Here is a 27,402-nt window from a genome sequence, read left to right on the forward strand (position 1 = left end):
ACAGACTGTGCTGTTGAGCAGCAGCTAAATTTCATAAGCTACAGCTTATGAAGTTGATATCGCCAGCAGAATGGTAGTTCTCCAGGACATGCTCTTTGCTTCGGTATCTGCAGTATGAACATTTTAAATCTATCAGCTAATTTTTGTTCTTGTTGTTGAAATATACATAAGAGCTAGTATTCAACTCAAAACTCAGGACTTGATATTCATAATTTTGGTAATTATTCTGCAGTATTATACATCTAACCGATAAATTTCTGTGTCTTACACTGCATTTTCAGCTATATAATGTTAAAATTATCTATAAAATCAATGATTCAGCATTATGCATAGGTAACAGAAAAGAAAGTTTGCCCTGTGGTCTGTCTCTTCTTCCCAGCATACCTTCATCTTTGCTTCCTGCACAAGGGATTCTCTGTTTTTATATGAGGACACAGGTTATATGGACTTTCAAGGAACAGGACTCTTAAATGGACATGAGTTTTTGGAATTGTAGGCTCTATGCATAGAAATACAGCAAGTTTGAGAAGGCTGAGTTGTTCTGTTATTCACTCAAGTACATTCAAGTTGATAGTCTTCCTCCTTACGACCAGATTAGTACAGCCACAAAAGATGACGTTTTTTGACCCTGTGGACTTCTCTGCCAAGAAAAATAGGTACTGACATTTATGACACTGAAAAGTGTTATGAAAAGAGGAGAAAAACATTACTCCTTTGCAAATGTCAGGCCAACCTTCTGCTAATACAGTTACATACTTTTAATTTCTAAGATCTTATGGGCTCAAACAGAAATGAGGCCAAGAAGTGAAAGAGAACCTCTAAAGAAATGAAAGAGAAGGCTTGATTACTGAAGGAATCATATTAAACACTACATCACAGGTAACCCCAAATAAAATGGTATATCAATGCTTCTGCATTTTCAATTCTTTTAGTTTATGAAAAGAAGGACTTCAAGAGATTTAATGTCTCTATCTGAGGGAAATGTGTCCTGGAAAAGGTCTATCCTGCTCTTGAAAAACTGTAATTATAAGGACTACATGGCAAGAGTTTTAACCATTTAACTGCTAGAATAAAGACATTAGCATCAGCATAAACCGATTTATTTCAGCATGGAGTATTCCATGTGCAAGCAAGGGATCGGCAGCTTATTCATCAGAAGGAATACTTACATAGATAGTGTGGCCTGGAGAGCCAGGTATACTGGAACCCGGTCTGGAATAAATGCTTTCTGATGATGTTCTTGTAGGCTGAAAAACAAGAAGTAACTTTTCAGAACATCCTGAAGCCATTAACATCGGTAATTTTGATTTTACGTGAAGAAATCTGCATACATCTTGAAATTAACTGAATTTAGGAAAAAATGTCAACATAAATGCAAGCATTTTGGCAAAGTCACAATCTTGTGAGACAAGTGGGCTGGGTTTTTTTGGTGGGGGAAGGAGTACTGTGAGATGGGAAAGAGGTTTTCTAAAACCATACAGTGTAAAAGACTGACAACAATGAATGAAATCAAACAAAACCTGCCAGAGACATTGCAAGTAGCCATACAAAGTACAATCCACCACAGTCCTGCTGGTTGTTTTATCAAAACGTTAGTTCACAAATAGCTCCAGGTATCAGCAGTTCAGCACACAAAATCGTTGAGAGGAGCACAGACACACATTATCACTCTCCAGATGTTCCATCACTGGATTTCCATTATCAATCAGAACTGAATTGAGTCCTTCTAAGAAGAAGGACCTGAAATCCTTGGCTTGGAGCCATCCCACACATCTGCAGCACTATCTAGATGCAACATGAAAATTAAACTGCTGATTGAAATGTGATGATTCCCCTTACTGCAAAAGTCTTGATGTTTAATGACAATGCCCTGCAAACTGGTGCCTGGGAACTTGACAAATTTGAGAAACATCTATTTGATCAGAAGTCCCCCAGGATATTGTGACAATTACTCCTAAACTTGACATGCAGCACACACACAAAGCTAGTCAACAATATCCCACTCACAACTGAGAAACCATGAACAATTTTTGCTCCCTAACTGACTGCAAAGACCCAAATCTCGTCACAAAGCAATGTGTCAGCACGTGACTCTGGTGACACTAGTGCAGTGGGAGACTTCCAAGTCACTGAAAATTAAATCTTATCTCGCCAGCTTGTGGCATTGAACTTAACGACCTTCAGGCACACACTAAAGAGAAACAAGGCTTGATAGCATGGCTCGCTGACTTTTCTTAGGAAATATCTGGAGTGAATACAACGAGGCTACTGGACCTTTCTTATCTCTCAGTATACCTTTCCTAAAAGGATTCTTCAACAGATCTCAGAGTCTTTCTACCTTTTATTTCATAGCCAGAAAAGCTACTGGAACCATCCTTATAAAAAATGCTGAAGCCTAGTTGTGGATCATACAGTAGGCTTTCTCTGATTTTATTTGTGGAAATGAAATCACATTCAGGAAGAATCAAAGGAATAAAAGGCTTTGAACACATTCCACCAAAATTCTTGAAGACTCAGATCAAACAGAGAGCAGATGTGGCCGTGGACTGACACAGTCACAAGTCCTCTCCAGAGCATGTCTGAGAACACTTTCTTGGTTGGACCTATACATGTTTCTGCCCTTTTCTCTTTGTAGCTACAAATCCCAATATTCCAAAGAGGAACACAAATTTCTCAGCTGCCCTTAGGCTCCTCCCATGATGCAATCAAAGCAAAAAAATCCAACAACAACCACTTGGTTCATGGAAATGTTACAGGAATTAAGCTGGAAAATCTGGCTGTTGTTGAGAAACACTTTATTCCCCCTTCCATTCTGCCAGTTCACATCACAGCCTGTTTGAGTGGAGATATGTGTAATATGTTGCTGCAGTTTCCATGGAAAAAAATTGTTTTCATTACAACACAGGGAACAGTATTAAGTAGTTGAGGTACCATTAGGGGTGTCTCTGTTACCTTCGGCTTTTGGCAGACATACTTTAAGAGTTTTGTCTGCTCGATTCTCTCTGTTGTAGAAAAACAAGCGTTAGAGGCAGTTATGGCTTCTTCCCACCTGGCAGACTCTCTGGGTTGTCTTCACTCTGGATCTTTTATAATCACTTCAGAAAACAGAAAACAAGAAATTCTCAGCCCTTGGTCCATCTCTTTAGCCTCATCTGCTAAAAACCTTTGCAGTAAAGGAGAATTCACTTGTATTTATCACTCCGGTGAATTTATCAAATAAGGAGATAGTTTCAGCCAGATCCTGCTAATAAGTTTCTTAGGTGCTCTTAACCCTGGAGTACAGGAGCACTGTCAGATGGAATGGCAAGCTGTAGCACCTGTTCTTCATTTCCTCACCATGTCTTTGCTCCAAGTTCCTTTTTACCATCCCATTAACAGGGCCATGAGCCAGATATGACAGATACAAACTTTATAAGTAGTTTTCTACTTTCTGTAATTCTTTCTGCGTATATCAATTTTACTTGCCATCTATTGCAAAGCTCCACATTCCCTGGGCAGGATGCCATCCGGCCAGCCACCACCTGAGGACACACTGTTCTTCTCCTGAGGAGCATAGCACAAGCAGACCTCGAACTCCGTGGGTCCTCTGTTCACTCCCAGTCCTCTATCTTGCTGAAGTTTACGACACAGCCCTGAAGACAGTGCAGACTTCTAAATCTACTCTCTCACCCTTCCTGCCACACTTTGCCCTATTTCTTGTTTTGAATTACACAGGCAGTTCCCATTGCAGATGGTTATTTCCTACTCTGCTGCTCCCATATGGTCTGGAATCCTTCACAGCTTTGCACTTTTCCCTAAAGACAATTGCATTGCACTTAAAAACAGTTGTGCTTCTTGCCTTAAAACAAATATACACTTAAGATTCCTTGATATAAGCTGTTCCTTTTAGTTACTGTGGTTGGCTCCTCTCCTAACATACTTGTAATAGTTCCTGACTGAAAATCTGCGATGGGGTACGGCTTTTATTAGATTGTACGTCACTCCTTCATTAGAAGCTGAGAATCCCTGACCCTGTGTATCACTACTGTGACTTTGTACCCTAAACAGATGACAAGAGACACACTGGAGTGCAAGTGTTCCATATATGTAACTGCAAAGTGGTGTAAATTCCACCCTAGAGGAGAGCTGATCAGAGTACAGGTGAAATAGGAATAGCTGCTATCCCTGATTTAACATTTAACCTTTAACGTCCAGTGGAGACATCATGTGAGCATCTCTTGCATGCATTATTTGAAGAAGATGGGTAAAGAAATTAGAGGAAACATCCGTTAATTTGAATGCATTAATTTAGAGGTAGTTCCTTCTATCACAATAGTCCCGTGATACTTGTTCTACATTCCCAGCAACAAAACAAGCTTCCTTATTTCTTCAAACAAAATCACAGAATCACAGATCACTCTCTATATGACTGGTCTTGTTCTTGAAGGATTCCAATAGAGCTTTTCATAATGCAATCATTGTGCAGAGAAATTTAAAGCAAATTTCTATAAACATCAATAATCTTTGTTCTTCTCTTGTGGTGCATGGCCATTTCCCATTTTTCTGACAGTAGAGGAGTCATCTTCTTTTTCTTTCCTCTTCCACCCATATGAATATAACAGTAATAAATATATCAATTTATTTGTACCACATACAGTAAGTCTATAATTATATGAAAAAAATCAGGAGAAATTCAGTCAATAGAAATACATGCATGTCATTAAAGGAGCCAAAGGAAAGAACTAGATCACAAGGCATCTAAGGTATTTGCAAGACTTGTCAATATTTCCCACTTTACCACAGACTTCTCATTTTTACGGTTCCATGCATTTGTCTTCTATTTAAAAGCTCTTTACCGACTTTATTTGCAGATTGGCAGAGGTAACTCCATCTGTCATGCTAATCCTATCAGCTTCACTGTGAACTTCAGCGCTCAATTACTGTATGACCCATGCATATGCCCCAAATTGTTTAACTTTTTATTTTAATGTGAGATTGCAAAGCTTAAAATGTTCATCTGCATTTACCTCAGTTTGTCACATCATCATGCATGGCACATCATCTAAATAAATACCTTCTTTAAAAAAAAAAAAAAGAAAAATCCACGCTAGAGCCGTTCACATCATCCAGATGATGCTACAGCGTGGTGGCTCTGGCCTTCTTGAGTACAGATGTTCAGAATCATGCTCTATAAAAACTTACAAGTGCAGGCAACCAGATCAGAACTGATCCCAAGAACATCTGGCCAAATGGATGCACTATTGTTTAACAAAGGCATCCTCAGCATTGTTTACAGTACCTGCCTTAGTTTTTTGATAGAGTTCATTATACAAGGCGGTGATAATAGCTGCAGAAGAATGAATATGTTTTCACTTAATAACATTTAATATTACAGCTTAAACAAATTCTCTAAACTTCAGAAGCTACTTTAAGGGAAGTACGTATATAAATAAGCTAACTGAAGATCAAGATGTAATTTATTCTACAAGGCAGACGCAATTTTGCAATAGCAAGGAATTTGGCTTTCTTAGTACTTGAACTACCTCCTTCATCAACTGCAAGATTTTACAGTTATTTAGGACTTGGAACCAGGCTTCATTAAACACAGGCTTCATATGGATTGCAGTAATTTTCAGTGGCCGTGTACAGGACCAATAAACCCCCTCAGTGTCACAGAATCCACTGTGCCTGTCTGCTAGTTTAACTGTACCCTTCTTATAAGAGTGTTTCTTTTAAATGCATACATTCATTACTCCTCTGCCTAAAAAGTCTACACTATGTATGCACCAAGATAGAACCAGTGAATAGGTTTAGTTCGAACTCACACAGACACATACATTAACAGGTTACAGCTGTTTTTTTCTTTCCTTTCTACACACAAGGGCCAGAGAAGGGAATGAATTTTCAGCGCATAATCCCTGAATGCACGTTGCTACCAAACAATGTTTTACGAGACTACTCATGCAAATGTAGCCTTCACCAAGAGTAAGGGGAAAGGAGAAGAAAATAAGATGAGAAGTCCAGAACATACTGAATTCAACAGCAAACTTCTCAGAGAATTCACAGGATTTCACTCTAGAATTTTGAACCTAAAAATTTCATGTAGATTCAACCTTTTATAGCAAAGAGCAATTACAGTATCTTTGTGTCCACTCTGGAGGAGAACCCATGAAGCCAAAATCTGCTTTGCATTACAGTTTGTATAATCAGCACGTACATCTAAACAGAATTTAATACTGACCAAATTTACACAAGAGGAGATTCACCTGACCTGAAGGTATTTGTACTCTACACAGTCTACAAAGTGAGGAAGAGAACATACCTTTATGTTGTTGTGGACTGCTCCTATTTTGCATTGCATATTTTCCTAACATATTGCACAGGATTTCAGCACTGGAAACTCAAGACTCATGCAGGCTAAGCTGAATGCAAAAAGCCACCACTCTGGCCTAAATGTGTGAAATGGCCTAAATGAGTGACACAATCCCACATTTTGCTGTTCTCAGGCTCCACCATTCTATTCCATAAAGCCTAGGACAGCAGAGACATCTTTATAGCTATATTTTCTTGATGCATATTTCTGTGGCTAACACAGAGCAGCATCCAAGAGTGATTCATGCACAGCAACATCCTAAGGTAACCGATGAAAGGATGAAGGGCACAGGGCTTCGCTAACTTCCACTGAAGCACTGAATCAGCCGCGTGACACCATCCTGCAGATCACGTCTAACACACACAACCTGCCCTGGCTGGTAACAAGACTATGTCTACCGTGCAGTTAGAGGCATGAAAGCAGCACGAGCAGACATAGTAGGACTCCGGGGGCATGGGCTCTCTCAGCCTGGCTGCCCACCGCCAGGCTGTGCTAGGTCCATACATTCTTACTCCGTTACCAGGTGAAAGTCACCCCAGATGTGCCTGCAGCGGCATGGCCACGTCCCTCCACAGCAGACACAACCCAATAGAGCACTGCCCTGAAGGAGAAGAAATGCAAGTGCGTGGTGTCTGTAGGTGCAAAGCAAACTCAAGGAAGTCTGAAAGTAGACAGGTAGTCCAGAATCAAGAGGACAGGGAGGACCTCCCAACTCAGACATGGATGTGCCGCAGACTAGAGAGATGCAAATGCTCTTGGGCAGCAAATAGAACATGGCAAAACCTGGAATTCTGTAAATAATTTCTCAGCTAAAGTCTTCATTTGTAGGTTGGTCAACACGTATAAAAATGGAAGTGATTTAACTGATATCACCTTTTTTCTAAAAAGCAGGAGCCATTGTCCATGAAACATTATTTCTTTTTAATCATTGCTTTCCCTCGTTTTCATTTGCTTAATATTTGCACTTTAACTTTTTGGTTTAGAAGAATAACTTTCTATAACATTGGAAGAACAATACTACAGGCCTCGAAAGCTCATCTGAATCTAAAAAATAAATAATTATTTTTAACCATTTCATTAAACAAAACAAAGAATGCGAGAATTAACAAACAACACTGCACCACATGATGCAAAATACAGTGTCAGTGCCCATGATGGCAAGTGATGGCAGGAAAGCTGTGTGGCAGACGTAGTAGCAAGCGCAGCGCATGACAAAAACGAAGAATCTTCTCAGTAAAGAAGACCATTATCAACACTATGAAAACACAACAGCAAACCTCTGCAGAGCGTGGCCTGCGCAGAACCAGACTCTTTGGATAAAAGAACTCAGATGAGGAATGCTGTCACGAAACACAAAAGGAAAAAATGAGTGAAAAAGAAAGCAGTTTCCCCAGCTCAGTGGTTAAGCCCTTTTTTCAATGAAGTTACTAATATCTACTTGCTAGATAATCAGTGTGTTATAATACCTACGTTACTTACTGATCCCTGCAGACTCCTAGACAGCCAGATAGTTGTAAAAAAAAGAACCCTAAGCAATGTATATTTTTGTAACGTAGATATGGTTGCTTTATTTTCTGCTTGTTTTGGCTTTGTAATCCTCCCCAAACATTCAGTGGGGGGAAGATCTAAAGCAACCACTGTTTTTATGAACTCCTTCTCAGATCCTGACCAGCTAGAATGTTGATTAGTTTATATCACAACTCAGTTACTGAGAGAAAACAGAACTTGCTGAAAACTTCTGAAGTGACTTCAGTGATAAAAGAGCTTTGGGGTTTGTTTTGCTCTAGGGGGAAAGGAAACCCAGCAGAGCAAGTAAGCCGCGTCACTGGCTTTTTGCAGAACCACCAGAGAATCTAGGCCTGAGCCTGAAAGCAGCTATATCACATATTTGTCAACTCATAAACCAGATTCTCAGATCTAAACATTTGTCATAAGAAACTGAAAATCAGTAGAAGTACAGTTCATAATTTAGGGGTGACATCTTCAAACAGCTCATAGTTACCCCAGTTTCATTTGTTTCTGTACCTACCTGTTTGCTCCTGCCTTCATTTGAGTCAGCAGAATAAAACATGTCAAAGTCATCAACGTGAACTCAAACGGATTTTAAAATAAGGCGCCTGACTTTGCACTGGAGTAGACAGAGGCTACCTGCGATGTACAGCTGAAGCTAAAATTTCTCCACGTCTCCAGCTAGCTCCAGTACAGTGCATTTTCCAATGCCTTTCAAAGAGACACTAAACCTCTGCGTAGAAGCTTGCAGCCAGGAACAAGGTCACCCTGGACAGCTGTGCCATAACATTCCTCAGATGTTCCCTTAACGCTCACTCTTGCGCTTCACTTCATTTTCCTGCAAGAACTCACTTAGGCAAAGTCTTGCAGGTGGATGAATTCATTTACTTCACTCACTTGAATTCAAATCAGCTGAGGGGGAAGAGGACTGACATGTTTGAATGTGTGACAGAAAAAAAGGAAAATATTTGAAGAGGACTTGGCAACTTCCATGGGGAATAGAAATAAGCCAGCTAATTTATAAGGTCAGCTGGAGAAGGTTCATACGGGCTTCAATGCAGTCAGGAATTCTTTGATAAGATTCTTAGGTCCAAGTGAAAGGGAGGTATTGTACCCCAGTCAGTCACTGCAAAGCACAAGCATTCTGACACTTAAGCAGGGCCAAAACACTGTCTTACATTCAAATTATTAAATGAGGAACAAAATTTAGTCCAGCATATGTTTCCATTTTCTTATGAAAAGTGAGGATAGAACTACGTGCAAGTGCTGGATGGCACCTACAGCGATGTTTGGCCATTCCAGATTACAAGCCCATCTAGGGCCAATTATACTTCTGTATTATCGGGAGAGCCCACACTAACATGAATGCTGCTCAACAAAAATCTACCTGCATGTTACCTACGATCATAGTAAATTCTCTGCATCTCTGTAAATGTTTGACACACCAGTGCACCTGCATAAATTCTGATGGACATGCCTTCCTCTGAACAAGCCACACACAGGACACTACCCACAGGATATCCTAAATATCTCCATGCCAGCACCTCTTAGTTTCCTCATCTGAAAGACATTTTATTCATACACAGTCTCTAATATTCATATCCAGAAAAACTAGCAAAGTTCAAAGGACCAACTGAACATTAAAAAGAGTAAATTGTCCAGGTGAATTAGAGAATATGGGCCTAGAATTGCCTGATGCATGCAAAAAGCCAGGCTCCAGCATTTACCAGCGCAGCATTAACACCATCAAGGATTTGATCTGAAAGTTTGTCTGGATATGTTGAGGTGACCCCAAGTGCAACTGCAGCTCTTCTTGGCATTCAAATTAAGATCACTTTAGGCTGAGGTTTATTTGGATGGCAAAGGAAGAAGAGTCTGTATTGTCTCAATGCCGTAAATAACCATGCAGAACAGGGGATAACTACAAAGCAATTATACAGATGTTCAAAAATATTAAAATATGACATAGCATTTGTCGTGTTCACACGACTCCTTCAGCGTCTCTCTCCCAATAATTAAGATATGAAATGAAGTGTCTTAGAGACTTTGACATGTCTGTATGCCAGTAAATAACACTATCTTAAAGGCAGTGCACTGAGACAGATATGTGAAGGCGGTGAGCCTAAAAATCAGAGCAATACCTCTGAAGTGCCTCCACTGTTTATTCTGCCAGAGTGGTGACAGCTATGTGAAAAAAACATGGAAGAAATCACTCATTTAATTAAAGCAACATTCAGTTACTGTTTAAGAAAAATATCTGGTGTGTCACTGGGACAAATTCAGCTTACCCTTAGTTTATCTTCAGTCTTAGTGGATTGCTTACAGTCGGGATGCCAGACAGTGGAACCTGAGGGAGGAAAAAACTCGATCTTTATTTAGAGCAAAGCTGATGACTTCCCACATGACAAGTCAGTTATTAAAAAGAATCCCTTCATTGCATTCTATGGTGAATCTGCATGAGCTATGCAAGTAATTCACATTCAATTCCAGCTCATGAGAAATACAAGTGAAACAAAAAGAAATATCCAAATCCTTGGCCCATTTACAGCAGCCTCTTCCTGAGGCTGTCAAAACACTTTGAACACATTCTTAATTAAAAACTGGAACAGCCTCAGGCAGCAAGGGAGTCAGCAAACACCAGCTGGAGGAACTGAAAGACAGAGATTCCTCTGGGCAGGAGGGAGGGTAAGAGCAAAAGAACCGAGCCATAGTTACCTCACCTGTTCTCCTCTTACAGACGTACTCAGAACTTCCTTTTTACAAGTCCACTAAAATAGGGAAAGTCCTATGACTTCCTTGCACAATAGGTGTCATATTCTGTTACTGTAAAGTATTACTCAGATCACCTCTTCCCTACAATTATGCAAAACGCCGTTTAGCTCAGTCGGTTAGAGCGTGGTGCTGATAACACCAAGGTCGTGGGTTCAATCCCTTCTCTGTCCCCATGTGTTGCCTGATCTAGTTGAGAGGCATCCCTGCCCATAACAGGGAGGTTGGATTAAATGATCTCTAAGGTCCCTTCCAGCCTAGGCCATTCTATGATTCTATGATTCACGGTGCAGCAGAGTCAGGGCTCTATCTCAGCCACTGCACTAAGCTAGTGAGGCCAGTATGACACAGTGGGAACAAAGCAGCCCGTGAAAGAGCCTCTCCCTAGATGACAGGGGACTGTACCTGCCATTGGCACACACGTCATTTCTAGCCCTTGCTCTGCAAAGTCAGTGGCATGTGTTGCACTGGTATTTCCCCACGGCATATGCCAGCTACATGCCCTACTAAAAAAGGTAAGGTCTCTGCTGTCGGTGTCCCAAAACACGGGTTTTCCCTCTCATGCTGTAAAAATGGAAATGGCTGACCTCAAGAGCTGAGCACTGTTGGAGGAAGGAGCATTTCTATTCCATTTCAGTTCACCTTTGGAACATAGTGTAAACTGTGGTCACCACTGGGACACTGCAAGTAGATATTAGCCAACTTGAAATGAAGCAAAAGCTAAAGTTGATTTGTAACACTGACCGCAGCTGCAGTCAAACCCAAACTTCATTCCATTCACCAAAAAGCCAACACAGAGCCTTGTCTGTCTGCAGGGGGGGAAAGTCACCTCTCCACTCTGTCCACAAAGAAACCAAACAGAGCAAAGTCCAGGTCTCCTGCTGCTGCCTGCTAACTCAAGTGCAGTCAGAGGAAACCCCACCCTCAGAGCCCAGGAGAGGTATGGGTCAGGGCCCCTGGAAATTTTGTTCTAACAAGCCCTTACATGGCTCGGCACAGAAGTAAAGACCAGCAGGAAAGATTTCACTTCCCAGCAGCACACAGTGCAATCATCATCAGGAGACTGGAGAGAACGCTGTGACTCTGGACCAAGGGTCTGAGATGTTTGGCTTTGAGTCTAAGCCGAGGAAGAAGAAACTGTGCATTTGGCAGGGGGAAACGATCAGAAGACAGGGAGAAGTGTACCAACAGCCTTCTCTGTAAACAAGCGGCAGCCTCAGAGCCAGGACCCCACAGAGCCTGCGAGATCAGGAGAGAAGCATTTGCTTGGGAGGTCAAACAGAGCCAAGCGCTCAGGAGGAACAGAGTTCTTCTTGTAAGGCTGGGGAACGTGAAGACTCAGAAGGGTTAGTTCAGCTCTAAACTCAGCTGTGAGCTTCTGATCCTGAGAAAAATCATCTCTGTTCCTCTGTATCTCAATTTCTTATCTGTTAAGCTATGCCCACCATCAAAGAAAAAGCTGTCATTGCATTTTTGGGCAGTATTTAGCACAAACTGGCACACCCCAGAAGAATACTGCAGTGAACAAGAAATGCAAGAGAGTCTGGATGTCATTTTCATGGTGAAACTTAGCTAATGGTTGTGAGCTTTTCACAAAATGATAAGAGATTTGAAATATGCAAGATTTAAACACACAAATCAGATAAAGCAGGCTTAAGAAGTTAAATGTAAATATTTTTTTCAGTATCTTGAACTCTGAGCCACCTACAGCTTGTAGATTTTATTAACCCAAACACGCCAATCTATTTTGAAATGCTTGGAACGGTGCAAATTCTCAAGCTGCATCGCCCCTCTTTTTCCTAGAGGAAATAGTTCAGCGAACTGTAGTTATTCCCATTCTTAACATATGTTTGTCTGCTTACTTGGTAGACACCAATCAACATTATTATTTATTCAGCTTTTTACTTTGCACATACCATTGTTTTAACATACAGTTCTCTAAAAATCAGTAACTCAGACTATTATTAACACACTGGATAAGTCTGAAAGCCTGTGTGAGAATAAAGCATTCCTCCAAATGCTGAGCAACATCCCAGCTCAGCAACAGTCTTCTGGGGCAGTCCATATACTAATATATTACTAGGAACTCCATGGGAAAGTGAAAGTTTCTGATGCTGCTTCCTTTTAGTTTTCCAGTGTTGGAGCAGGGCAAAGCCAGAGTGTTTCTGCTAGCATTATTCAAGCCATCCTTAACATAGAAAGCCTCCAAATAGACAGCTTGTTTTCCACATTCTTCTTTTGCAGGTTTCCCACACATTTTGCATGCAAACCTGTCAGGTTCCTCTATTATACAAAGCAATACTGACACAGTGCTTTCAGATCCTGTGGAGAAGACAATGACAAGTGAGATGGAAGCTGCCTAGTTTCATATATTTTATCAGTAATGTGGTTGTGTGGCCTTGTGTTTTTATTTCAGAGGAATGCTTGGAATGCTGTTATCCTGCACCCTAGGGTAAACAACTTGGATAGAGTTAGGATATACATTCCAGCTGAGAGCTAAGCCCCTTAAAAGGGGCTTTTAAGTCTCTTACACTTAAGAGCATGCTGAATTCAGCGAGGAAAGGTTTGGCAGGACAGTTTGGAGCACACTCAGCAATAACATTGTCTAGTCAGAAAAACAGCCTGTGAACAATAAAGCAATGCAACTTGGGCTGCTCCTCCTCTGAGACAGAGACAACACGAATTCACAACCACAGAAAGGGAGATACAGCCAGGAAGAGAACAATGGCAGATCAAGGAGCCAGGTGTCTCTCCGTCCCTCTCTCATATCACCTGAACTTGGCCAGGAAAAAATCCAGCCTTGTTCAAATAGAAACAGCACCTTCTGTCTTTTTTGGATCTGCAGAAGTTTACATCACAGCCTGCCCAGTCAACACGCAAAGGATGAGCTGATGCTCGCCTTGAACTCTGCCTGGAGTTACCAGTTGTCAGATGTGGTAACCACCACTTCCAAATCAGTCTTTCCAACTGGCCATCAGAAAGCAGTGCTTCCTCCCCAGCCCTCTTGCAGCCTCTCCTTGCTCTTGCAATGCCGAGCTGCTACACAACCCAACACCCAGCTCTGCACACTCCTGGAGTAAGATGGCTGAGGTATAAGGTCAGTGGGAGATGAAAGAGATGGACTCGCAAAGGAGGACAAACTACAAAGTAACACAATTTAACTTCAAAGGAATTCCTTAACAATACTATCTTAATTTTGGAATTTCTCCAGAAGGAATATCTCCTCAGAATTTCAAGAGATGTCTGCCACCACACTTTCTTTCCTACTCTTTTATGGTCCTTTCAGGTATATCAAGCAAGTTTTCTAACATAGGTACAATATACAAAATCCCAACATGTATCTGTCTTCTTCACTCTCACTTCTAATTTGCATAAATGTGTATTATACATGTTTTTACCCATGTTAATTAATACTACAGCAGGTATTAAAAATAACTGTAGCTTAATAGTTAATGTGATGCCTTCTGGGAGAACATGTGGAATTCAGATAAAGGATACTTTTCAATCAAAGAAAAGAGCATGATCTTTTTTATGTGGAAAGGTCATGGAAAAAAACATTCGGCAACATCTGGGAGTGCGAGACCATAAATAAGAAAGAGGAGATGAAAATGAACATAGAAGAAAGAAGTGAATTTAGAAAGACATAAAAATAAAGCAAATGTGAATGAAAAGAAGGACCAGATTAAAAAGAAACAGGCAAGGCAAGTAAATACGACTAAGAACTGGAGGAGACTCTGTCAATGAACATAGGGAATCAGATCTCCTTGATTCAAAACAAGCTCGCTGCAGCCTCTGGAAGTTTCTCCATTACCTTTTACAGTCTGAAGCGTGGCACAAAAACTGATCAGCAGAATTCAGGAGAAACCCTCTCACTTTTTCTGGTATCTCATATACCAGTCTGTGTGCTAAGCTATCCATGAGATGCCAAACTTAAAGGCAGCCTAATGAATTATATTTTTGCTACACAGATTTTGGTAACACAGCCTGCCTCAGCTAGAGTGTAGAGTCACTGCAACACCACTGTTACGGCCACCTACTAGAGTGAAATGGTTTCAACTACGAGAACACTACCGAAGACAGATGGCTGTAGTCCTTCTTGCCCCTATTACATAGGGATGGTCTATAAACTCTTGAGGTCTGTGACAGAAAAACTATCAAGCCTGATTTTCTTGGTTTGGAATTATGTCATCCTTACCTTGCAGATACATTTCTTCTCCTTCCGTGAACATTTGGTTGCACCTGCTGCATCGTGCACAGCTTGGATGATAATGCTTGTCACCTGCCTGAAGAAAAATGAAAAAGGGAAGTAAGAGACTAACGCCTTGCATCGCTTCGTGAGCAGTCATTATTTGCTGACAGACCACTGCCACTTTTCTTCCAGTTCATCCATCATGATGCAACATGACCCTCATGATGTGATAATAGTGACGAGAACGTAAGATCTGCCACACTGCTTCAGTCCAGAGGTCTATCTAGTCCAGTATCCCGACCTCAGCAGTGGCCAGCAGTGGCTACTTAGGGCAAAAGGCTAAGTAAGGCTAGTAAGAAACAAGACAATACAGAACAGCCTTTCCTCTTCACACTTTCCCTTTCAAGTAATCAGTGGTTTAAAGACTTCCTTGATAGAGGCCACGTCAAAATCTATTTTCCCTGATTTGCCCAACACCTTTTTAAATCTCCATCTATCTAACAGTCCAAGGCAATGGATGTCACACTGCAGCTAGATATTTGTGTAAACCCGTTGCCTCCTCATTTTGTCAAACAGCATCTGTTCTCTCAGTTGCTCCATCGTTATGGATGAATTTAGACAAAGAACGACAGTTTTCAACCTGCCATTTCATTTCTTGGCCTACTTCTCAACATTGCTATAGGCATTAATAGAGCTTTCTAGAGCTACTTCTGGGACCATTAACTTAATTCACGTCTGATGTCTGACTTCAGAAGCTACACTAGCACAGACAGCTTGAGCTGAATTTGAGCTATTGATGCTAAATACGCTAGATCCTGTTACCCAAATCCAAATCCACTGAGCCACTCATTCTCTTAAACACATTGATACCCATAATAAACAAAGCTGATTAGATTTCAGGTCTATAAGGACAGGAAAAAAGTCAAGGTACAGATATTCATGTGATTTCTTCTCTTTAGGAGACCAAAGCCTATATCAACTTCCTTGCATCAGAAACTAAGCATGCAATGTCCAGATCAGGTTTTTTCAATTGTAAAATATTTATTCCTAGAAAACAACCCTTAACAGTGATAAGTAGTGAATTATAAAAGCAGCTTTCCAATCAAGCGAACCTCAAATTCTTTTTCACAAAATATTTCCGATCCACTGAGAGGTTACATGCACAAAATATGTTTACTCTGTAGCCGACTTGTCAAATGTCATTAAACTCACTTTCTACTTCATTATACTTGAGTCTATAAGATTATTAAATTCAACCTTTGCTGAAGTCTATTGAGATGAGTAACAATTTGCTCACATTTGACACTGATTATAAAGGCTTATTAATTAGAATTATTTACATGAGACGATGAAGTATATGCACCTGACAACTACCAGAACACCAGCTCAACCATCCAGCCCTTCCACAGTTAACGTCACACCACTTAATTTTAATGTTCTCATTTGTTCCTGCCTCAGTAGTGTAGCACCTGAGTGCTGTTTGCAGACATGACTATTTATCTTTCATTACCACTAATTCCTCTCCAGCAATTTCAGCAGTACACGGCCAGGGAGGAGGTCTCTGCTGTTAGTTGAGCCCATACACTCACTCTTCAGTTGCAAAACCCCCCACACTTCTCTTACCCAGACACTTTGCTGCTCCTTAGAGGGCAAAAAGGGGGTCTGGTGAAAGAGAGAGCGAAAAGTCATTACAGGATAAGCCTACTCGAGGAAGAAAAGCTAATGAGGGGAGAAACACAGAATTCACACTTGACTTGCAGCAACAAAACCAATAGAAAGGAAAAGAAGGAAAGAAGAAGGAAAAACGCAGTTAATGCTCATTCTTTTTCTATCATTTTCATTATTGGCTGTCCCCTTCATCTCTGACTGTCTCTAGCAATTATTTAACCCCTGAGGTGTCCCATCGGTTCCATTCAAGACTGGAAGAAAAACAACAACAAAAAAAGAAACTCTGAATGTATCTCAGATGAAATGCTGGCATCAAACTAGAGCTATTCTGATCTTGAATGCAGATATGCAAAGAACAGCTACTTACATACACGCACACATATATCAATATATATATATGCATCTTAGGGCTGTGAATACTGAGCAGAGTTCATAGGTAGATCTCTGATGCAGGCAGCTCAGCACTCAGAAGATGCAGACACTTTTTTTCACTTTCTGCCTTACACAAACAATATTATACATACAGAAGAACAGCAATTTTATCTGTGTTCGGTAAAAAAAAGAAATAATCCAACCTTTTGATAATTTCCTAAAGTTCTTCAGCAGAGTGGGGCCCACAGAGCTGCTTGTCACAAGTGATTTCAAACGTATTAGATGATGGCAAATCTGATGTCCTGGGAACTGCTCCCAGTTAATGAGATATAAAAAATTCCTAAGAAGGCTGAATCACTGCCAGAAATTGCCTTCTCCAAACAGGAAGACAGTAACTGAAAAATAAATTTGAAATAATAAAACAGGAATCTCGTCTGGGCTATGCCTGTCTCATCCAACTAAAGAATATATCTGCAGAATAATTGTGCCACAGCTTAACAGAGCTCAAATTTTCCATAGGCACATAGATTTTTCTGAAATAAAATTCACAGCTTCTGTGAATTTAGTAGGGTAGCTAAGTAGCTACACAGTCTGAACGGGAAAGACTACAGGGCCTGTTATATTATTATTATTATTAATTAACCTCTGAGATAGCCCATCTGAGGTGGGATTGTGTCCTGTGAGATGTTTAACAAATTCCCAGACACAGAGGCCTGAAACATTTGGACATAAGTATTATCAGATGAAGTAGGTTTTATAAAGAAATAATTCCTACCAAGCACCCTGATGCTCAGCTAAGGCAAGGTAGTTTAAAGAAGGGCAGTTAGGATTCAGCAGAGATATCTGTATTGTGAGAGGACCATGACATATGGACAAAGAAAATCACACACTCACACCTGTACAGTTTCAACTTTTCTATTCTTCCAGCCTGACCTTAAAGGTATGGTGGCTTTATTTTGAGGGTTTTTTGTGGTTTTTGGTTGGTTGGTTTTGTGGGGGGTTTTTTGGTGTTTCAGGTTCTTTTTGTTATTGGTTAGAAACAAGCAAGGCATATAGCACCCATGTTTTAATCAAATGCTGCATTTCACTGTCATAAGCAAAAGGTGCCAGTTCTTTGGGTTTTGCGTAGCTACTCTGGCAGTCCTACCCCAGGCTCATTTTTGCAGTTAATTCACAGTAACTGGTGTTTTACTTCTATTAGCTTGATTCATATTGTCCTAAAAGGGTCTGCATCTAGTCCTCGTGGTGCTAACACCAATGAGTCTTCCACTTGCTGTGATCATGTCATAAACATTCCACTTATTCTTCTCCTCATCACAAAGCTTTTCCTGAGGCTCCTTTAGAAAAGGGGGCCTGGATTACAGTAGTCATCTGTTAGTTGCTATAAGCAGTTTACATGCTTTTAAAAGACAGGCTATTTACAAGAAAAACAAATCCAGAATTCATCACAATATTATATATGGCCACTCTGAAGACTTTTTTTCCTGGAAAAACTTCTGATATGCTACTCAATTATGTACATATCTCTTCAAAACAGCCAGAGACTGATTTCGAGTTTATCAACTCTCTCCCCACGGCTGAAACAACTGGCCAAATTCTAGCCTTGTGCGAGTGGTGATGAATGAACACCACGCCCCAGATAACACAACCTTGCTAACTCAAAGTGCTAACACATCCTGCACTGGCAAGGTTTTGAGGGAGTTACATACCAGAGCAGCTGCAGTTGTTGCTGAAGGTTTCCAAACCAGTTTCATGAGTTTTCTGCCTCAGTAATGTTTCTATGACTCAGTAGTGGAAGCCTTTTTTCAGTGGGTATCCACTGGAAAACAGTCTGCACTAGCTCAAGGCTAATCTCGCTATGCCTGATTTGCTGTGATCATCTGGTTGCTAAAAATCAGCCATTCACAACGTAATAGGAAAGCCTTTTCCATTTACAAGAGGATGAAACATTCGCACTTTTTAGACACTTGGTCTTGCCCAGCTCTCAGGCTACTAAACCCTCATTCATGGCCAATGTGCAGCTTCCTGGAAACTTAGGCTACTGTGCTGTGGACTCTAAGGTTCACATCTCAGTCTTTTTGGCACTCACAAGTAACATTAATTCAGTTCACACTTGCCTTGAACATTCTTTGACCAAGGTGCAAGAAGGTTAAAGCTACTTGCCTTCTCACCATGCCTAGCTCTCCTTACCCCTTTCTCACGTCCAGAAACCCTTTGCAGTTAGCTTTGCTACACAAGGACTTCTCAAGTGGCATCTCACACCTTGCCATCAGCAATAAATCACTTTCTTCTTCAAAATATGGCTATGCAGCCATTAGGTTTTGACCTATCCTCCTGCTTACGATCCCTTATGAATTTTGACCTATACCAAAAAAGTATACCCTAAAGTAAATTTGAGTAAGCTGAATTAATTGCAGTAAATATTCTGGTTTTGCTTAGCCAGAAATACTAAACTCAACAAAAATAATATTGAACATTATTACTTTTACTTTGCATATAAATTCTTAAATGGAATTGAATGAATTGACAGCGATTTCTTATCAAATTAAATATAAAACCTATGTGTTACTGTCACTGCCTATAAATTCTCTGTTAAATCACCTGGCACTTGCATTTGCAGTAAAAGCAAAGAACATCAGTTATCAATTTATAACAATACGCAATCTCTTCTGACTTTCCTGTTTAGCTTCTACTCACAGTGACAAATCTAAAACAGGTTCTCAGATTAAATCACATTTGAACACAGTAGATACAGAAAGCAGCAGTATATATTAATTTACCAAATAATTCCAGTACCTTAGAATTGCAGAATGAAGGAAGTGTGGACAAAGGTATATTGTAAGTGTCATTATGAATTGAAATACATGGATGTTAAATTTGAGTAGCTTTCCATGGTTCTGCAGCTCTCGCTGCTCTGTGGTTGCCCAGTGATACGTGCATTCTCCTTATTTTCTATCTACTACTAATTATATATTCTGTATGTAATATGTGCATTATATGCATATCCATGTGAAGAAAATAGCTTTTCTTTTAGACAACATTAAGGTTTTATTTATTCTGGTAATTTCAAGACTTCTGCTAGAATCAAGCCTTCAGCAACACTGAGCTTCAGTTTCTCAATCTACTAAGAACGTTAAATAACACATAGTGTCCTTCATAAAACACTTTGGAGAAACACTACCAAGGAAAACCACTACAGAAATGTATTCCTCATGACCAGTGCTGAGAATAAAACCATGTCATCACCTCTCCTCTAAGGAATGAATGATGGTTGGAGGCTCAGTAGCTGGGGTTCATGGATGATGGGCCATGTAGGGGAGCTGGATGTCTATATTCTGCAGAGGACATGTTCCAAATAACATAAGCAAAAGTACAAGCTCTATTATGTTTTACAACACCAAGATCTATAATAATAGTTGATAATTGGAGACCAAATTTTTCACAGATCACCTTGGCAGACTCAGCTATCACTTTTAAGCCTTGTTCCAGCATACTATTCTCTTCAACCTGGACATACAAGTCCTCCTTAGCTGCTAAAACCAGTCTGCAATGCCATTTTAAAAGCCCCTGTGTCCTCTTTACAGGGGGCTTTGAAGGCTCTCCCTAATGTGGGGGTAATAAACCTGTACAACTGTCTGGAATGGGAAAGATCCCAGAATACAGCCATCACATCACACCCTGTGTGCACCAAGCTTAGAGACCTCTTGCAGTTTAAAAGGAAAACTAAAAGGCTGGGAGAGGGGGGAGTATTTGAAGCACAAGTTGAACACAACGTGCTGAGCCCCCGTAAAACCCCTTCTCACGTCGCTGAGGCTCCAACCTCTCCACAATGTGCACAACACTCATGTGCCTTTTATCAAGACACCTTCCTGAAGCCAAAAGCGAACTGTCACAGCTGTCAAGGAAGGCAATGGTGGGTATCACAAGAACTGCACGGCCCTGTGTTTGTAGCTCTTGAATTGGGATGCCCCAGAAACCCAGCATTTTTTAGTACCTGCTTTGAGCACACATATAGCTTTGTGGCACAGTATTTCAAAAGCCAAGGACTGTGTTTTCCAAGTCCATCCCCTCTGTTTCCACTTCCCACAAGACCTCTATTCTCAGAGTGCTTGTAGAGCTCTAGTCTGATTAAATAAATGTTTTCCTCTTTGGTGAACGTGAGAGCTTAAGACTTCCTATTACTCATGCCTTCAGCTCTGTTCTTCTTTCCAGAACAACAGTGAACAAGAGCCAGAGAGAACAATAACAAGAATCCCGCTAGGAGAGCTCACATGCCAGTGGGTCTGGTAGAGGAAGAACTAATTACCAACAGACATTTTCTGCTGGCCAAAGGACACAATTAAGTGCATATTTGTCGCGTTACATTTGCACAGCTGCACTCGCTCTCCAGTCAAAGATACCTTAGCAGTCACCTGACAAACCGCTATTAAACATGTAGAAAGCTTTACATTTCTAAAACTATTTAAAATACCACAAAACCTGCTATGTAGTTGAAAGAGTATAGTTAAGAGCAAAAGCTCCCCTCCCCTCTTTTCCTTTTTTTTAAAATTTTATGAACAGGTATAATGGGCCCACTTGATAGACAAATCTAATCAAATATTTAGTTCTATCATGACTCTGAGGAGATTGACCTGATTTCTTAACTCTCTTAAGGACTAAGAAGTAGCACAAAAAATAACTCGGACTCATCTTTCAAATCCCTTAAGGAATGTCGTGAATTGTAAAACAGGAACTGTGGCAGTAGCCTACCATTTTCCAGTGAAGCTTTATTTTAATTACTTGCAGAGGTCACAGAACCTTCAACCCTGTTTGATGGTCGGTATAACATCAAATTCCATTGTCTCCTTCTCTGCAGGCTCCTGTGATCTCATGAGTGGCTGGAACAGCACAAATACTACGACGATCAAAATTTGCCTCTAACAACATCCTGACACAAACTGTCCACTCATTTTTCCCAGGCTCTTATCTGTTTAGCAAGTCACTGCAAATAACTGTGCTCAGATACAAAAATAAAAGTGCAGCTGCTTTGCTTCCAAAGGACTTCAGAACCTACCACCATTTTCTCTGTTACTGCCAAAGGAAGGAAAGTGCAACACAATTTAAACATTGAAAACATCCTGGCCTGATCAATCCTTGTCTGATGTGAATCCAGGACCTTCTAAAGCTGTTTTTAACACTCCTGTCGTAACATCTCAGCAGAAACAGCTCTCGGCACACTCTCTGCCTCTGTTCAACCCGAGACAGGACGGAGCAGTGGGAAGCAGAGCTCACACTGGCAGTTCCCAGGCTGATGGCGCTGCAAGACACGAGACCGGGGGAGAGTGGGAAATGGAGCGTGAGGCCCTGACTGTAAATCTGAATGACAATGTGCATGCAAGAGACATGGAAGACCCTCAGAGCCTCCCACTGATTGCTGTGCTGCCTTGGGTAAGTCAAAACTGCAGCTGTCCTGCTGCCATGAACACTTGCACTGTTAATTCATGCCCAGTTTCTGGGTTTTATACAAAAATACTTCCCAGCATTCCAACAGTGCCATGTCATGCCAGTGTATTCCTTAACAGATGGACTGTAATAAACTTTGTAACCTATTAGTGTTTCTCCTGTCAGCATGCAATATTGTTATCAACATTAGTTGCTGCTAAAAGCAATGCAATTAGCTGCTTGGAATAGAAATTTTCTTTATAGCAAAGATGTGAGTAATGATTCAGGCTAAATCCCCAGTTGTGCAGATACTCTGCTGGCATGAAGGAACAGTCCTTGTGGCAGCTGAATATCAACTGGAATTACTTTAGTAAGACCCTAGCTGTTACTTGCGACTGTGCTATCAGCTCCGCTCTGAGTTCTCACTTTCCTGCAACACCCAGCGCTCAGCTGGCTGCACACACAACTGAAATACTTCACCACCGTGGTCTTTATGGGAGCTATTCATTCTGCCTTCATGGCGTAAATCCACCTACTGCTACACACAGGACCAAGTTAAGAACTTAGATTATCTACACAGGTAACCACGCAGGAGGCCAGTACAAAGGAAGTAATTTCACTGAGCAAGATCTGGACCCAGAGTAGCCCAAAGTGGCCGGTTAGAACACCGTGGGCAATACAGAGGAGCAAAGCAACAGCAAACACAGCTTTACTGCCTATCACCAGGACCTCAACAGCATCTCTCTTAGGACCCCGTGTTATACTTATGCCCAGGGAAAGCTAATCCCAATGACTGAACATGTAGTCAATCACAAATAATATGGAGGAAATATACGTACTAGATTTTATTAAGGTTCATTCTAATATAATTAAAATACAGATCCATGAATTCACTGCCTTCATTACCCCTATTTCAGATGCATATGAAGGTAAAATCCAGCATCCATCTTTTAATTTCCTTTTAAACGATGTTTATTGCACAGATTATTTTTTTAATTTTGAACTTCTAAACAGCAAGCATTTGGCAAAGCCTGATACAAATCCCTCCTCTATTTCTTAACAATGCTGGAACAGTTCCAGTTCGTATTAGGTGCAGGTGGGGACTTTCTACATCTTCCGTAACCTTTAGGCTTCACAAAGCATTAGAGAACTAAAGATCCCTTTATCTTGTATGTGTTTTGTCCAGCACACATTTTTGACATGAAAAGATACTTTACCTAAAGGACCTGATTAGAGCCACATTCATATTGTCAGATTGGTTTGGAATCAGAATCAACCAGCACAAGTTAACTTCACCGCAGGGCCAAGGGCCTTTTCAAATAGCCTAATACTGGCATAACTTTATCTCAGCCAGCCAGCAAAACACCTTTACTGACTATCAAAAGTGCTGTGTGCCGAGCTGTGCAGTTGAGTGATCGGTCTCTCTGCAGCAAGGAAAGAAAGCCATTCCAGCTACAAGTTCTGCCTGCTGAAAGCAAAGAGAAGCTGCTCTCAGCTTGAGTATTAGTTATTTGGCACAAGTCAAGGGACAGCACGGAGCCTTGTGCATGGATTACGTCCTGGATGCCTATGATATGCAATCCTCTGTAACACCAGTATCTCTTGGTTTCCAAGTCATCTTAATGTTTTCTTTCATTAGGTGAGTTATCAGGAATATGTGAGTTCAAGAGGGAAACATAACCATGTTTGTCCTTTAAACTCTCTGCCTGAAGTGACTGTTAGTCCCTCAATCTGTAGCTCTGGATGAACTTCTAATAACAGAGCTTGATGTATGTGCATTAGTAGGTCATGATAACTGAAGGTGCATTTTCAGTGCTGCATTTTCAGCACTGAAAATGCACCTTCAGTTTCATTTGTTTCTTGGACAGCTGAGGTATTACTAGTTTGCTGCTAATTAAACAGCTTTCTCAGTCAGCAGAACTGTAATTGACAAACCTGCTGAAATTGAGCTAGAAATTTAGCTAGAAAGCATCCTTTCTATCTTAAAAAAAATAACCCAAAGGCAGGTAATAAATCTAGATCTCATCCAAACATAAAGAAGTTATTTGCAATTCCAAAAATGAGCAACTGTCTCCATTCTGATCATGGTTTGATGACGTGCATAGACAGACAGAAATAAAGAGCTGTGTTATATATGCATATGTGTACACACATATGCATCTGGAATCTTAAAGAACTTATTCCTAGATCATAAAAGCAACCATAAAAGGATAAACCTAAGAATTCCTAAGACATCCTATCGATTATCCCAAATTATGTATCCTAAAATACAAACAGAAATGTTATCATGGTTCATATGCTTGATTCACAGAAAAATTGTAATAACTGAGATACTATTAACTAAAACAACAAAAAAAGGAAATAGTCATCTAAGTCGCTTAGATCGAAATAAAGAAAATCAATATGAAAGCTAAAGTTACCAAAGAAATAACCACTGAGAATATGTTTAAGGACAAGAACGGTCTTCATTAAACCTTAATGGGGGAAAAAAACCCCAACATATCAGACCAGGCAAAAATCCCTTGTCAGCTGTAGACAAAAAGCAATGAAAGATGACACAAAAAAAGCAGGAGTAATCAGAAGGTGCACCTTTCTGGTCTGTATTTGACAATACTGAAAGACATATTTTTCCTGTTTGATACTGTTTATTGAGCAAGATTCATCCAGTGTTTGCTATGAGTCAACATTTATATACTGGGAGACTTGAATAATTTGTACTCAAGAGTCTTAAGAAAATTATAGCTAGGCAGTTCTCTGACAGATGGATGTGTTAGCAGGGGAGGCTCTGCTGAGTCAGATACCCCAGAGATTACTTCCTTTTACCCACAGCATGAAGCACCTCTATTACCAGCCAAGACAAGAATATAAAGCCTTCCCTGCTAAATCTGCTGATGACTCGAAGACAATGCTTGTTTAAGCTATCTATATCAAACATGTATGTTTTAATAACCTAACGTAATATGCCTGCAAATCAAGAAAAGCAACTCCCTGTGAGACTGAGGGCCTTACTGCGGGCAACAGCAACTGAGAGGAGCAGTTTGAGAACATCATTATTAATCTCCCAGAAAATGTTCTCGGAGTACCTGAAAGGGCTGGTTTAATGTATACAAAGAATGAAAAGGAAAAAAATAAAATAAAGGTTTTGATTGTGACTGCAAACACTGCAACGTCACCATTATAATAGCAGTGAGTGGGCCCATGTGGATTTACAGAATAGAGTTCAGTGAAGAATCATCAAAAAAACACAGGTCTTCAGCTGTGAACCTGAAGGATGAAAGGTCAGAGAGAGGCCTCAGAGATGGCTGAAGATCACAACAGACATGATCAAAAGCAAAGAAAGGAGATAACAGCAGGAAAGAGCATGAGCTTTTCAATCCCACCGAAAAAACTATCACAATATCAAAAAGCTGAAGTTAACCTTAAAATATGGTGAAGTTTCTAAAAAGTAAAGATAACCTGCAAGAGAGAAAATCTTTGGCCTTGCAATCACTCTGCAGCCTTCATGACAGGGCAGGATAATTTCCCAAAGGATAAGCTTTCATTTAGTTTCTAGGGAAAAGCTCAATGACTTTGAAAAAAAGAAGGTCAAGCAAGATGACATTAGCAGTTCCTCTGACCTTCAAAATCAGGGCTTCACACAGAGAGAAGCTTTTATACATGCATCAGGCTGCTCCTAGTCCTGGACCAAACCAGAGGAATAACTAGAAGCAGAGTCCAAGGTTACACTGGAAAAATTTCCAGTGGAGTTAACTAGGAGAAGTTCTGGGGTTGGATGTGCTGCACCAGCACCAGCACGGTGATGGGACTCTGTAGCATGGGGCAGGTGGAGAAAACAGGTCGATGTAGCTCTAGGCAAATCTCACATTAACCTATTCAGTGGGCAAGTGTAAATTGCTTTCTAACTAATAAAGCAAGCGAGAGCTTGAGAGATTCAGCAACTCACCTTGGGTCAGAATTAATTCTTGTGGCAGAGCCAGCCAGAGAACATAAATTCTTAGAGCCCCAGCCCTGCTGGACCTCTGTGTAGAAAACCACTAGATCCAAGTAACTGTAGCTGATTTTCTTGGTCATCTAACTTAAAATTATCTTTCCAGTTTTCTGTCAGAAGGCTGTTTCAGGAACCATGTAACCTTTGGCAGGCGATTTAGCAAAGCCTGGTCTCCATTCTGATGTCTGCATTCAGTTCAGAGGGAGTGTCCCATGAAACAACAGAGAAATAAAAGTTGCAAAGGCCAAAAAAGAAACTAAACATGAGGTCAGGCACAGTACATCCGTGGAAAATAACCAGAGAATATAAACCAAAGGTAGCCTGTAAGAAATTAAGCAGGAATATTTTTTCTTCTAAAGACTAGAACCTGCTCTCATAGCAAACTGATCCTAAACTTCACTGTCATTTCAACCATTCTGATTTGATAATGCTTTAAAAAGACAAAAGAACAGGTTTTATCCTTGATTAACTGCAATGCAACCTGTTACCTTTGCAAGTCTCTTCCAGTAACAGGTCACAACAAGCAACAGATGACAATCGAGGGAAGGGGCAGATTTTCTGCAAATATTTTTCTTCCCAATCACATTGCTCTTGACTCCAGTTACTCATATATAATTATTAAGTCTGGATTTGACTACATCCAGACATTTCTCAGGAATCTTCTTTTGTAATTCTGGCTGAAGTGTTTATTTTACATGAGATTTAATATGCAAGTAACAAATGACACCAAGGTAACAAATGGATAGTCAGTCCAGGGAAACAGTTGTCTCTTTTTCAAACAGAATAACTTTGAATAAATGTCAGGCCACCAAAAAGCAGAACCTTTTATTTTTGGCAGATATCCATTTTTTTTTGTCCTGTTTGTCAGTCTTCTCACTGTTGATACATGTGATTTCCAACTACAGATGTAAATCTATGCAAGCATATTTTTGAATTCTAGCTGACACATGACATCCCATCAGAGTTATGTTTGGCAGAGCCAAGACACAAGTATTTTACTCCCTACCTTGTTTTCTTCAGCCCGGTATAAAATCAAGATTTCTACTTACCACAGGAAAACTATTAAAACAGAATAGCCATGACACAGCATATTATGATGGTGATGAACAGGAAGGAGGGGATGGACATGAAGCA

The 27,402-nt window shown here is 40.5% G+C and overlaps 1 protein-coding gene across 1 annotated transcript in view; it reads right to left on the bottom strand.

The window, feature by feature from the left end:
- ABLIM1 (actin binding LIM protein 1) overlaps nucleotides 1-27,402 on the bottom strand; it is a gene marked incomplete at its 5' end in the record, with an annotated part of 99,960 nt that overhangs the window by 34,104 nt on the left and 38,454 nt on the right. The window contains 3 exons of the mRNA XM_009866770.1: nucleotides 1,170-1,247; nucleotides 10,150-10,208; nucleotides 14,826-14,913. Of these exons, the coding sequence (XP_009865072.1) occupies nucleotides 1,170-1,247; nucleotides 10,150-10,208; nucleotides 14,826-14,913 (225 nt within the window). The remainder of the gene's footprint in view (nucleotides 1-1,169; nucleotides 1,248-10,149; nucleotides 10,209-14,825; nucleotides 14,914-27,402) is intronic.

The sequence above is a fragment of the Apaloderma vittatum genome, unplaced genomic scaffold (assembly GCF_000703405.1).
Source record: "Apaloderma vittatum isolate BGI_N311 unplaced genomic scaffold, ASM70340v1 scaffold22033, whole genome shotgun sequence".
In the NCBI taxonomy this organism is placed as follows: domain Eukaryota; kingdom Metazoa; phylum Chordata; class Aves; order Trogoniformes; family Trogonidae; genus Apaloderma; species Apaloderma vittatum.